This window comes from Triturus cristatus, chromosome 8, assembly GCF_964204655.1.
Source record: "Triturus cristatus chromosome 8, aTriCri1.1, whole genome shotgun sequence".
In the NCBI taxonomy this organism is placed as follows: domain Eukaryota; kingdom Metazoa; phylum Chordata; class Amphibia; order Caudata; family Salamandridae; genus Triturus; species Triturus cristatus.
This window is the reverse complement of record NC_140591.1, coordinates 71,693,814-71,707,427: the sequence shown is the minus strand read 5'-3', so window position 1 is coordinate 71,707,427 and position 13,614 is coordinate 71,693,814. Positions and strand designations below refer to the sequence as shown.

Below are 13,614 nucleotides of genomic sequence, written 5' to 3'. Positions count from 1 at the left end.
GTGAATACCAGAATGGTACTAAGTTTAGGATTTAGTCTTAAGTTTGTTCTGTGAATCGGGCCCCAAGTTCTGGGGGTGGGTCCCAAAATCCTTCCTCTTCCAATAAGAAACCATATTGCCATGTGTGCAAGCAACCTGGACACTGGAAAACTGACTCTAGCTGTCCACAGAATGGCAATAAAGAGAATGTTCCTCCCAAAGCAGCTCCAACACCTCCTGTTACTACCAGTAGTAATCCCCCAGGTGGTGGGAGTGCACCCAAAAACTTAGTTGGGCTCTCTTGGGGAACACAGGTGGACTCTGGCCTAACCAGGTCCTCTACACCAGCAACTCTAGTCTGTGATGGTGGCATGGGGTTTGCCAACTTTACCATGAGTCCCAATATCTTGGGCAGGTACAGACAAGAGCCTATGATCAATGGTCAGAAGGCTGTGGCCTACAGGGACACAGGGGCTAGTGTCACCATGGTGACAAGGAGACTAGTGCCCCTAGAACAGCTTTTACCTGAGTTTAGCTACCAGGTGACCAACATTGATGGAATTAGGACAGACCATCCCATGGCAGTAGTAAATCTCAGCTGGGGAGGGGTCACTGGCCCAAAGAGAGTGGCAGTGTCCCCAACCTTGCCTGCAGATTGTTTACTGGGGAATGATCTAGAGATCTCAGCCTGGGCTGAGGTAGACCACAATGCCCATTTAAGAATGTTAGGCATCCCTGAGAGAGTGGATGAGACCCTGAGGGCCTCACCTCCACCCCAGGAGAAAGTAAGGGGAGTGAAGCCTGAAACTATGGATCACTCTACCCAAACAGAGAGCATAGGGGGAGAGGAACAGTCCTCCCCCCACCAGACCAAGGGTGAGGGTCAAGTTTCTAAGGGAACTGATCCTGCCCCTTGTGAAGTAACTGCCCCAGAAGTGGACAGGCCTGGCCTGGTCACCTCTCTGATGGCAGGGGATCCTTCCAAGGTGGTACCCAGTCTGGAGCAGGTATCCTGCCCCTCTCTACCCTGCCTCAGTCAGCCCAGGGCTGCAGAGGTCAGGGAGGTCAGTGGACCCTTAATGGGCCCCTGCCCAGAGGAACCCCCTCATCAGCAGATTAGGGACACCCAGCAGAGTAGTTCTAGCCAGGTGAAAATTCCTCTACAACCTGAGGGACCCCCCTTACCCCTAGGTATAGGCACCCCTCAAATGGATGTTGTTGAACACAGGGAAACCTGGGGCCTAGTTGCCCCAAACCTTCCAGTGCCCTCCACTATTCCAACCAAAGGGATCCAACCCCCAGCTGTAGGCAGCCAGAGGTTGACCCTTAGGGCCAGATATGACACAGTCATGGGCAGAAAGGCTTCCATAGTGGCCAGTGATCTGAGGAGGTTGAGACCAACCCAAATAGGGCCTCACTTCCAGACTCAGACACCCCACCAGCCCACCTCTGACCCAAAAACCAATACAGGTAATTTCCCTAGACTTTGGAGAAACTCTAGAACCCCTTGGGGTAGAATTTCCCAAGTGGACCATGAGACAGGGAGCAACCATGCTAGTGCAGGTTCTTCCTTATATGGCCACTCAGGAAATAAAGGCTTATCTGGACAAGGTTAGCCTTATCTCCTTTCGTTTGGGGGGGGGGTTATGTAGGAAGGTGGAATCTGACTATATGGTTGCCCCCACTTTTTTCCTGGTGTTTGAGTGGTTTTTGACTAGTCTGGCTGGGATCCTGCTATTCAGGACCCCAGCCTATCTGCTTACTCCCTAAAATGATTGGTGTGCATATTAGATGCACTTGTGATTGGATACTGTGGTACCTTGTGAGCCCCTAGTATATGGTACCTTAGGTACCTAGGGCATTGGTACTTCACAGGCCTACCAGGGGCTGCAGCATGTATTATGCCACCCCTGGGAAGCATTCTCAATCTGACACCACAGGCCTGCTACTGCAGCCTGTGTGAGGTAGTGTTAGCACTCCTCACTGAGGTATAGGTTTCTATATCTCACCATACACACACATATGAACCTATCAGTCACCCCTATGGTAGGCCCTATCAATCCCAAGGGCAGGGTGCGTGGTTTACTATGTGAGGGGGTGCTTCTGCCTGAGCAGGACCCCTCTGCAGCTGGCAGAGTCTATTCTCTGCTGCTGTTTGTGGATGCGGTTAAACCATATACTCTTAAGTGCATTATAACCTCCCGGTTAATGCTAACTTTGGAATGACTGCATCAAAACATGTCGTGTTTGGTGTCAAACGTTTTGGAATCATACCCCCACACCAGTAACTGGTGTGGGAGTATGATCCCACCCTACTAGAGGGGACGACATGTACCCACTGTACCAAACGGTAGAAATCTTCTAGAGCCCTGGCATCACAGAATGGATGCCACCAGCACAGACACCGGGCTGCCCTCCTGCTGCTGACCTAAACTCGCAGTGGAGGGAGCTCAACAAAGGGTTTCCTGTCACAGGGAGGTGTCACAACCTTCCAGACAGGATTTAGTGTATTGGAGCTGGGTGGATGCACTCTTAGAGTGCCTTTGAAGTCCTGCACTGGGGGAGCAGTAGGCTCCTCTGTGTATATGCCAGCTCAAACCGGTTCAGGGGCCTCTGCCCCTGTCCTGGCGTGAAAACTGGACAAAGGGAAGTGGGTGTAACCACCCCTACCCTGGCCCTCCTAGAGGAGTGGCCATAGAGCTAGTCCCTCCCATCTTTACAGTATAAGATACCAAATATTGCCAATGCAATTCAGATTACACCTGGACGACGCTCTACGAAGAAGAATCCGGTCCCTTCAACGTTCTACTACCTTTAGAAGACCGAAGGATCTCCCTTGGAGCCAAGGAGTGGCTCCCCTGCTTTGCAGGCACCTTAAGGACTGAACAACGGTTGCAAACTTTCCCGCTCCCGCCGGAGCCCGAAGTCCCTGCGTCCCCTAAAGTCGATTTCCTGACCTCTCTACGGCCATTTTGAGTCCCCAGCGAAGCTGTGGCGTCTGGACCCCACGAGTGACGAGGAACGACAATACCAGGGAACCGTGCACTGATTTCGAGTGCAAGCCCTGAACGACGAACTACAAACCTGTGCTTTGGACCACTTAATGTCCAAGTCCTGAGCAGGTACTGAACCAAAGATCAGCGGCCTACCCCGTCCCGAGTGACCGTGGGCTGTTGCTGAAGTTTTCCTGCAAAGGCGTCTTTGCGGTTGCTTGCCCGTTGGCTAGTAGCCCTCCTGAAGACATCCTCGACTATTCCAAGGGCTGGCCTGGTTGCTCTGGGCCTACCCTCACTTACCCTTGCTGGGTAAGTCTCTCGGACCTTGCTGGTCTGAGCTGTCCACCATCTTCACTCTCCCCGAGACTTGCAGTTGCCAAGGTTTGTTGGCTCCAATCCGAGTGCCGACACCGCCAACAGCTGCAGACGTCGTGGGACCCTCCAACTCCAGCTGCTGGTCATCATCGATCCCTCCTGGACGGCGTGGGCGAAGAGACAAAACACCATCAGTGACGAAAGCGACGCGACAGTTGTGGTCATCTATCCTGAAGGCCACCGGTCACTGGAAAGTGACTCTGAACTCTGTCCCCTCAATTTCCAGGTCGCCTGCAACTCCAATCCATCGTTGGAACCGAACGGACACCTCTCTCGACGACACAAGCAGCAAGAACACCTCGATTCCCATTGAAATCAGCATCGCGACCCGACACCAAAGGACACCTGTGCACCCGGACTCCCTGGGTGAGGTAACTCTGGCATTACGGTGCCCAAGTGTGCATTGGCTATCGAAATACTTACCCTGTAAGTTGTGTGCTTGTTGTCCACTCAGAAGTGCCCTAAAACTTTAAAATACAAATCGCGACATTTTTGCATTGAAGTCTATGAGAAACTCGCGTGCGTGTTTAGACACTGCACGCGTCCCCTGTGGGCTAGTTACTTACCTGAAAACACTACAGCAGTGAAGCCCCAGCGATTCCCAAGGCCCTAGGCCTCTTCATTTTGCTTGTCGAATTTGTTATACCATTTACTTAGTATATGGTCTGGTACGCCCCTAGGGCTACAGTGATTTATGTGCTTAATTTGTTGAGAAATGTTGATCTTTTAAATGTTTACCTGGGACTAATCTCATAAAGAGATTAGTAGAGTATATTTAGTAATAAATACATATATATTTCATATATATACCTGTGTGGTGTCTTTTCATTTGGTAATTCAAGAGATTATAAGGTAAAACAAGCTGCTTTACATTCCTCAGAGACTTAGCCTGAAGGCTGCTCTCCACAGCTACCACTAGGATAGCTTTCTTTTAAAAGGTTGTCTTTAAACCTATCTACCAAGAGTCGAATTGGACTGGTGCAAGGTGGCCACTAGAACTAGTGACCAGCATATGCCAGGCCAACTTCTCACACTAAGCCCTACCGCCTAAAACTCCTGCGGAGGTTCCTCCAGGTCAGCATCGCCCCAAGTATAGTTTTCCCTCGCCCTGTGGACAGTAGAGGGGTGTAGGTAAGCTCAGGGCCCAACACACAGGCCCATGTGGCGGTAACCCCTGGCAGCAGGTCCCCTCTCTCTCAGGTCCACCCTCTGACTGAGCACATGGCAGCCCAGCTCCGCCCTTTATACGCCCCTCACCCCACCTTCCAGACAGTGCCAGAAGCTTCTAGAAGCGTCTGGGGAAACTGGGTCTAACTGGCCTCGGGGGAGGGGTAGAGCACCCTGGGTGCCAGGCTTCCCTCCAAAAGCTGGGGTTGCTGGGAAATAACCACTAGACTGTTAACCCAGCTCAGTCAAACGGCGCAACCACACAGCTATGGCATCCATTTTAAGTTACATGTTTAAAATGGGGAAACTCAGTCTGCGTACACCATCACACAGCTTCAATCTTCGCATTTATTTAACAGGCGATTTCCCTTAAAAGCGAAAAATTTCAGGGAAAAAGGGCCAAGTCCAACAGCTTCCCTGAACACTTGCCTCAGATTCTGTCTGTTAGTGCTCATGTGCTGCTGCAGTGACTGCAACGTGTGTTTGCACCTTCTTTCTTTGTTTTGTTCCTTCTTCTTCCCCACTCCCTCTGTGTTTATTCACTTCCTTGCCTTCACCTGCCCGCCTTAGCCAGTCGACTTGCTGGTTAACTGGAAGCAGCATGGACGTGTGTGCTCCGGCAGGTTATTTTTTCGGGGCTAGCATGAAGGGACGCCTTCCTCTGCGCACACGTGGCCCAGCTCGCACAGCGTCTTGCTGAGCGAGGCAGTCTCACTCACCACTTATCCAATGTTGGGACTTATTCCGCTGTACTCGCTGAGGCTCATGGGGATGCGCAATGCTGCCCTGAGTGCAAGCGTCAAAGTTGGGGCCTCCAAGTGCCACTCGCAGCGTTGATGGTGTGTCACTGGAGTGGTCGGCAACAGCGCGGAACTAGGCAGGCTGATGGGGCCCGAATCGCGACCCTCTTGTCGCCAGTGTGGTGATGTGACCTTAGTGGCCAGGCATTTCAATGGGGACTCAATAATTAAGCAGCATACACACTGGTGGCTGGGTCGGGAGTTGAACCACGTGCAGTTCCTCCCCTTTTATTTAACCCCGCAAGCCACGCCTGGCCCACGGATGACGTGTTATAAGCATCCGGTTCTGGCACCGGATAACAAGACCGCCAACCTGTTACTCTTCAGAGCACAAAATACACTTGACATTTACACGCTACTACAAAAAACACAAGTCACTTTAAAACAAAAGCGGGCTGGTGCTGCGATGTCGTGGCTGGAGGGGAGGAGCATTAAAGAAAATAGTGCTCACCGCCATATAAAGTAGACCATGTAACACCACTAGTAAAAGATCCAGTCGTTATGGGAGGTAACAAATGCAGATAAAGCGGTACCAAGGAGGGACTAACAAGCCTAATAACCACTCGGAATCCAGCGTTTACGAAGGACAATGACACAAGACAAATAAAAATATAGGCGGTGAGTTGGCGGGGCTTCAAAGCCATACTCCACCACTACATGCCTCACAGCAGCGCATGCACTGCCCAGGCTCGACCTAAAAAGAACAAGGAAGAGGCAAACAAACATAAAAAAAGACTCTAAAGGTCTCTGTCTATGGGTACAAAGGGAAAGAGATAGAGGAAGTGTAGGAGAGTATTATCTACTTCTTATGGTTACCCCCACTTTTTGCTGATGTTTCACTGTTTTTGGACATTAGTCTGGCTGGGGCCCTGCGATCCAGGACCCTAGCCTAGCTGCTTCCTCTCTAAATTGATTCCCTGTACCTTAGGTACACTCCAGATTGGATTCTGGGGTACACTTATAAGTCCCTAGTATATGGTATACTATATACCCAGGGCATAGGTACCCCAGAGGCCTACCAGGGGCTGCAGCATGTATTATGCCACCCCTGGGAAGCCTTCCAAAATGATACCACAGGACTGCTACTGCAGCCTGAGTGAGGTGGTGCACGCACCTCTTACTGAGATACAGGTTCACTATATCTCACCCTATCACTGCACCTATAAACCTATCAGTCACCCCTATGGCAGGCCCTCTCAATCCTGAAGGCAGGGTGCTTGGTTTTATGTGAGAGGGTGCCCATGCATGAGCAGAGCCCCTCTTCAGCCTTCAGAATCTATTCTCCAGGGGTGTCTGTGATGCAGCCTGACCATATACTCTTAAGTACATTATAACCTCGCGGTAAATGCTAACTTTGGGATGGCTGCACGGAAACATGTCGTGTTTGGTGTCAAACACCTTGGAATCATACACCCACACCAGTAACCGGTGTGGGAGTATGATCCCACCCTTCTAGAGGGAGAGACACGACAGCACCGGTATACCAGGTACCAGCTAACAGAGCCCTGGCATCACAAAATGGATGCTGCCAGCCACGGACACAAGTCTGACCTCCTGCTGCTGATCGAAACTCTGGCAGGGGAGGCCTGGACAATAGGTTTCCTGTCACAGGGAGGTGTTATCACCTCCCAGACAGGCCTTAGTGGATTGGGTCTAGGTGGGTGCACTCCAAGAGTGCCTTGAATTCTGCACTGGGGGCACATTTGGTGTCCCTGTGCATAGTCCAGCTCAAACCGGTTGCAGGGGGTACCAGCCCCTGCTCTGGCGTGAAACTGGACAAAGGAAATGGGTGTAGCCACCCCTCTTTCCAAACCCTCCCATAGGTGGTTCACCTGAGTTAGTCCAACCCCTTCCTTGGATATAAAGTAGGAACCCCTGGCAACAGGACTTTAGATATCCCTGGACGAAACTCTGAAACTGAATCCTGGAACTTCGATGATCTACACGATGTAAGATGACTGAAGAATCTCCCATGGAGTAAAGGAGTTACTCCCCTGGTTGGCTGGCACCAAAAACACGCAACAGTTCGGTTTGCATCTTTGGCAACACAGGAGGTGGGTTCTAATGGTCTCTGAGGTCGATCTGTGCGCTCAGCAACTCTGAGGCCTGTATCCCTTGTGGAGATCGTGCAACCCGAACCCCTGGACACCGCGACGATTTGCAGAAGCATCAGCTTTGAGGCGACCTCTGCAGCTGAGCTTTGGGTCACTTGTAGCCCTGACCCCGAGCAGCATTTGCGCTGAAGATTGCCTACCTACACTCCATGAGTGTTCCGTGAGCTGGCCCTTTGTGTTTTCTCTCGAGGTCCCTTCGCGGTTCCTGGTCCGTTGACTGGTGGGTCCCTGTGAAGGCAACTCTAACTTTAATTGGGCTTCCCTGGTTGCTCCAGATGTGTCCTGACTCTCCATCACTTGGGGAGTCCTCAGGACTTTGCTGGTCCGCACCGAAGCATCTTTCCTCTACCTGCATGGGTTGCCGTTGCCAAGGCTTGTTGTGTCCAATCCAGGCACTGATTCTGCAGCACTCGACATCCTTTGTGGGGCAGCTCAAATCCAGCTCCTGGTCATCGTCGACACCTCCTGGTCCTCGTGACTGAAGAGTCAAGCTTCCCCTCTTCGCACCAAAAGCACCCGACATCGGTGGGCATTCGTCTATCGTGCCCCTGGTCACTGGCTAGTGACCCAGACTCTGTCCCCTCTGCTTTCAGGTTCTTCACATCTTTGATCCAGGCTTGGGTCTCTTCGGACACTTCTTCTCTTGCCGGCAGCAGCACTTTTCAGCATCTTGCCATTGAAATCGACGAAGACGCCCGACACCATTTGACACCTATGCACCCGGCTTTCCTGGGTGAGGTAACACGCGTACTCCGGTGCTCCCATGGGTGTTGGCCCTAGAACCATCTAAGTCCAAAAGGGTTTGTTCCTAGTCCACCTCTAAGTGTCCTTAACCTCTAAAATTCCAACCGCGACTTTCCCTATAGAAGCTAACGGAGCTCACGTCTGTGTTCTCACACTGCACACGTCCCCCGTGGGCCTCCTGTGTCACTACCTTGGGTGGTTCCTTGGGGTCCCAGCGATTCTACAGGCTCTAGGCCTTGTGTCTAGTCAAGTCGTGGTTCTTATACCACTTTCTTAATATATGGTTTGGTTCGCCCCTAAGGCCTAATGTATATTGTGCTAATTTACTATGATATTTTAATTGTAACATATGTGCTTTGACCTCTAGCCTCATAAAGAGACTAGCAGGATGTGTTTAGTAATAAATGCATATATTTTATATATATATACTTGGTGTGGTTCTCCTTTCATTTGGTCATTCAAGATATTATAAACTGGTAAAACAAGCTGCTTTACATTCCTCCAAGACTTAGCCTGAAGGCTGCTCTCCATAGCTACCACTAAGATAGTTTTCAAATAAGGTTGTCTTTAACCTATCATCAATAAGGGGTTGTTTGGACTGGTGCAAGGTGCCCACTATCACTAGTGGACAACATATACCAGGCCAACTTCTCACAGAAAGAAGCTGAGGGTGCAACCAAGACCGACATGCAGCACCGATCCCAAGAAAGCACTGTCCGAGCTTTGAGATCCTGGTGGCGCGTTGCAAAGAGCCCGTGCATCCCCCTGTGCACCACTGAGATGACAAGAAGGATCCAACAGCGGTTGTGCCTAGTGAGGTCATGGTCCCACCACTGCCCATGAGGGGGGGGGGGGCTTGGCTTAGCAGGACATCACAGGTGTGTTTTGGTGTGGCATTGGAGTGAAGTAAAGGGGGTGTGGCAGGACTGATTGGAACTAAGGGCAGAAAGGGAACCTCAAAAAATGGAAATGAATAGAGGGAGGAAGGGGTGAGAGCCTAGCAACAACTTACAAAGGTAAATGCTGGAAAAGTGATTGTGGAAAACAAATGGAGTTGCAAACATTGTTAAACTCAAAACAAGGAGGTCTGGCATATAAAAGAGAAGCGAAAAATACAGAAACCCCTGACAGGAAAGAAAGAGATGGCTTCGGCCAAAAGGGGCAAAAATTGAGAAAAGGTCACTCTGGTTATACTGACGGGTAGTAAGAGGAAAAGTGGACAGTGTAGCAAGGGGAAGAGAATGAAAAGAATAAAAAAATACCTAAATATCAAGTAAAGAGAAAAGACAGAGTGGTATAGAGAAAGAGGTCAGAGAAAATTCTACTTTTTAAATCAATTTTTTTTTTCTGAACTTCCAGAGGTTAGCCAAGTGGCATTTGGACCGCGGAGGTCCGCCGTCCAATGGTGTAGGTGGAGTCACAGACAGACAGACAAGAGAAACCCGCTGTGGGAGTGCAGGTGGTTGGCACAGGTATCCTCCCTGGAGGGATTCAAGGAATTGGCATTTCGAGAATAGGCGATGTCTGGGGCGGAGACCAAATGAAACCATTTCAGGCGCTCCAAGCAGAATGCTGCATGCCGGCTTCCAGTTCTACTGCTATTTGCAACTCCGACACGCCCTACACTCTTACCAAGAAGCACTAGAGGACATTCTTGAATATAGCTCCTTAGAAAGCAGGCTTCTTATGGGCCCCTTAGGTAAGGGAGAGGTATCACAGATCTACAAGTCCCTCGTGGTGCACTCTCCCACATCACTGAACTCTTTGAAGGAAAAAATAGGAGGCCTAGGTGGGGGAATTGGACGAAGAGGATTGGAGAGACGCCTGTATGGCCCTTTGACGATGCCCGCTAGACTCTGCTTCATACACTTTAGTATTAGAACCAAGCATATATGCCACCTTTCCGAATGTGGAGGATGGGCATTATTAATTGTCCTACCTGCCACAGGTGTAAGGACCATATGGGGGAATTTATTTCATGTTGTCTGGAATGACCCGGTTATACAGGCCTATTGGACTGCCATTATTAATGTAATTTCTGCCATAGTAGGCATGCAAATCGAGGTGCATCCATGAATTGTACTACTTGGTATATGGGCGGGTCCAGAGGATTGTAGAGAGCATTGGTGGGTCTGGGCCTGTTAATTGCCAAGAGGGATATAGCCCGACGCTGGACCTCCCCCACAGCCCTCTTGATGGAGGCCTGGACACGAGAAATGGACCGATGCCTCAAGATTGAAGAAACGATTTACGAGGCAAGGGGGTGTCCCCGCAAATATGATAAAATCTGGAAAACATTTTGGAACTATTATGGATTGGGACCCTAGTTGAAGCCTGAAGCAACATGCCAGATACTCAGGTAGAACATATAGCAACTCAGAACTGGGATTATGGGGTGGATATGGACTAATATGGTAACGTACTAATAATGTGCAAAGCAATTGTTTTGTTATTAAGCTATAAACTGACAATAACATTTTATATAATAAACATTTATTTACACATACCTTGTCCTTGGTTCCGAAGGACCTGGAACTGGAGGTCTGAGTTGCAGGGGAGAAGCAGACACTGGAGTAAAATAATGACCCTAGGCAAAGGAAGAGTAAGAAAGGAGCATTCTTTTACTTTAAAAGGGAACATTACTGACACTAAAATAAACTGTGGAACTTTGATTTGTTTAAAATATGAAGAAAACAGCAACCGCTAAAGAAATCCATTGTGTTAAGAAGTATATATGTACAAGAACTGTCGCTAACTAACGCAAGCGCTAGTTAGCGGCAGTTTTCTTAACGCGGCCTATCACCAAAAGTTGCCGCCCTGTTAGCAATGTATTTACAATACTTCGCTACATGGCGATAGTTTCAAGTAGCTGCGATGAAAACTGCCGGTAACACTAGCGTGAAGGAGAATACAAATTCTGACGTTAGAGGCAAAAACTGACGAAAGGCTCCTTAGCGGCAAAAAACTCACTTTAGTCAGCCCAATGTGACTTTTTTTTGCCTCTAGAGGCAAAAATAGCCTACAAGTTCACCCCCAATGAAAAATAGGAAATAAAATCAATGCAATGCAGAATGGAGCAGCCAGGGCTAAGTGCAGCACAGATCAACACCCTCCTAAACCCCCCAACAGCCAGGATGACCAGCCAGAGTCCCATTGGCAGAGGAAATTCAGGGCTACATGTACAAAAAGAGGCATATCGCTGTGCCAAACCAGTAATGCATCACTTTTCATTGCGCTCTCCTTGCAACACCATGGCATCCAAAACCTTGAAAGCGCGAACTGTCCCCGGGCCCGGAAACCACGCTGGGTGTGCGTCTGGGACCCGAAGTGGGATGCGGAGGTGCTGTGGAGTCGCTGGGCCGTGGCGGTAGACATTGAGTTGCGGCAATCGCCCTCACCAGGTGGTGACATCTGGCAGGTCACATGGAGACACATTGCTGTGTGAGAAGACCGCCTGGTGCCCCTTGGAACTGTGAATGGGAGAGGCGCTCCTGCACACCAACGAAGGGAGGTCTGCATTGCATACCACAATCCACCACTACTCCGGGGTGCACGGAGGAGATCATCTATGGTGTGCCGTGCCTCTCTGCATCACAGGCCATATGATGTTGCGCTGGCCGGACACTGTGAAAGGTGAGGCCCCTGTACCAAACTTGTGTGGCGGGAGCGCTGCAACTTTGCACCTACGGGTGCCCTGTTTCCACACCTGCATCAAGAGGTTCCCAGCAGACTTGGCCGCGACTGCTGTATCCAGGCTTGTGAAATCCCACCTGGCTGAGGCTCCTGCTGGCTGACTCACAGATTTGGAGAGAGTGCAGTATTGAACCCCGGTGTCAATGTCCAGGTGAGGAGAAGGTGGGACGTGTAGCGGAGGAGGCCTGTGGGCGAGTTGGGCCCAGGCCTAGCGCCTGTGGGTGACGCACACCGTGCCCTGAGCAATCCCTGCACTGTGGCTGACCTACATCACCGAGGGCACCGCACAAGAATGGTGGGGGACTCCACTAACTCTCTCAATTCACTGAGAATGGCCATTGGTGGCAATGGATGCCAGGGGCACGGGGGGCCTGTTCTGGCCCAGGCCCTCTGGTATGCAGCTTGATCGGCTGTTATTCGCTGGGGAACACAGAATCTGGTTGCCACTGTTAGATCGGAAGAGGTATCCCAGTGCTGCTGCTGCCTTTCCTTTCCCCCTGTTAGTTTGCATTTGGGTGTACGGAGGACTAACCCTTAGTGGACTTCCTCTTTCCACAGTGCTGTGCCGTCTGGTTGCTGCTGCTGCGGTCCCTATCTGCTGCTGCTGGTTCCTCTGACACAGAGGTCAGGTGTTTGAGTCCCTCCTCCACCCGCAGTCTACTGCCTGCGCCTCACCCCTGGTCGTCCATTGGTAGAGCATCACTGCACTGCAGCTTGACTGCCCTCCTATCCCTCTCGTCTGCTGCTCCTGTTCATCTTTCTGCTCTTTTCCGTTGCTTTCATACCTTTTACTTTATTTGCTAATCTTTGCTGTGTTTAGCTTTGTTTTTCCTGTGCTTTTTTGCAGTTCCTTTGTCCCTATCCTCTCCCTCATTGCTGCTGTGATCACCTGTGCCCCGCCCCCCTCCAGTGTCCTTTCCTGTGTCTCCCACCTTACAGCTGTTCAGCCCCCCTGCAGCACTACTTAATGGCAGATGCTGTGCGGCCATGCGCAGCGGGCATGCCACTGGTGTGCCGAAGGGAAGCCAAAGGCAATCCCGTCTGTGTCCGTCCGGTCCTTTACCATGCCCAGCACCAGGGACCCTGCCTCTCAGACACTCCACCGCTACGACGCCAGCACCCTCTTCGCCCTCAACCCTGGACGCCACACCGCCTGCCATCTAGCATCACCGAAGAATACCCTTGCACCCTGCGCCTGTCGACACTGCAAACGCACCTTCTGCCACATCAGCACACCAGCGCCTGTTGCCACCCAGCCGACCAACAGTGCACCGGACTGGCTCAACTCCATCCTCCTCAATGTGCAGGCCCTCCACAAATACGCCACAGACATCTGGGACCTCCTCAATGACACCTCTTCAGACACCGCATTCTTCACGGAAACCTGGACCAACCTCTACTCCGGACTGGACATCGCCTTCCCTGACGGTTACTAAATCACCCGCAAGGACCTCCACGACCATCCAGGAGGAGGCACTGCCATCATCTACAAAAGCACACTCCGACTGAACACATACTCTAATGACCCAACGGTGACCATGGAACACCTCCACTTCCAGGTCCAGACAAACCCCAACACCATCCTCTGCGGCACCCTCATCTACAGGCCCCCCGGGCCATGGACCCCCATTCAACGATGCCATTGTAGACCTCATTGCACCTCAGGCTCTTCCATCCAGTGACTGCATCCTACTCGGAGACCTCAAGTTCTACCTGGAAAACCCCAGTGACCAGAACACCACTCCC

General features: G+C 51.0%; 1 protein-coding gene across 1 annotated transcript in view; it reads right to left on the bottom strand.

Annotated features, from left to right (window-relative positions):
* Positions 1-13,614, bottom strand: part of LOC146801355 (stefin-C-like) — a 117,024-nt gene that overhangs the window by 72,593 nt on the left and 30,817 nt on the right. The window contains exon 2 of the mRNA XM_085621015.1: positions 10,683-10,762. Within this exon, the coding sequence (XP_085477141.1) occupies positions 10,683-10,762 (80 nt within the window). The remainder of the gene's footprint in view (positions 1-10,682; positions 10,763-13,614) is intronic.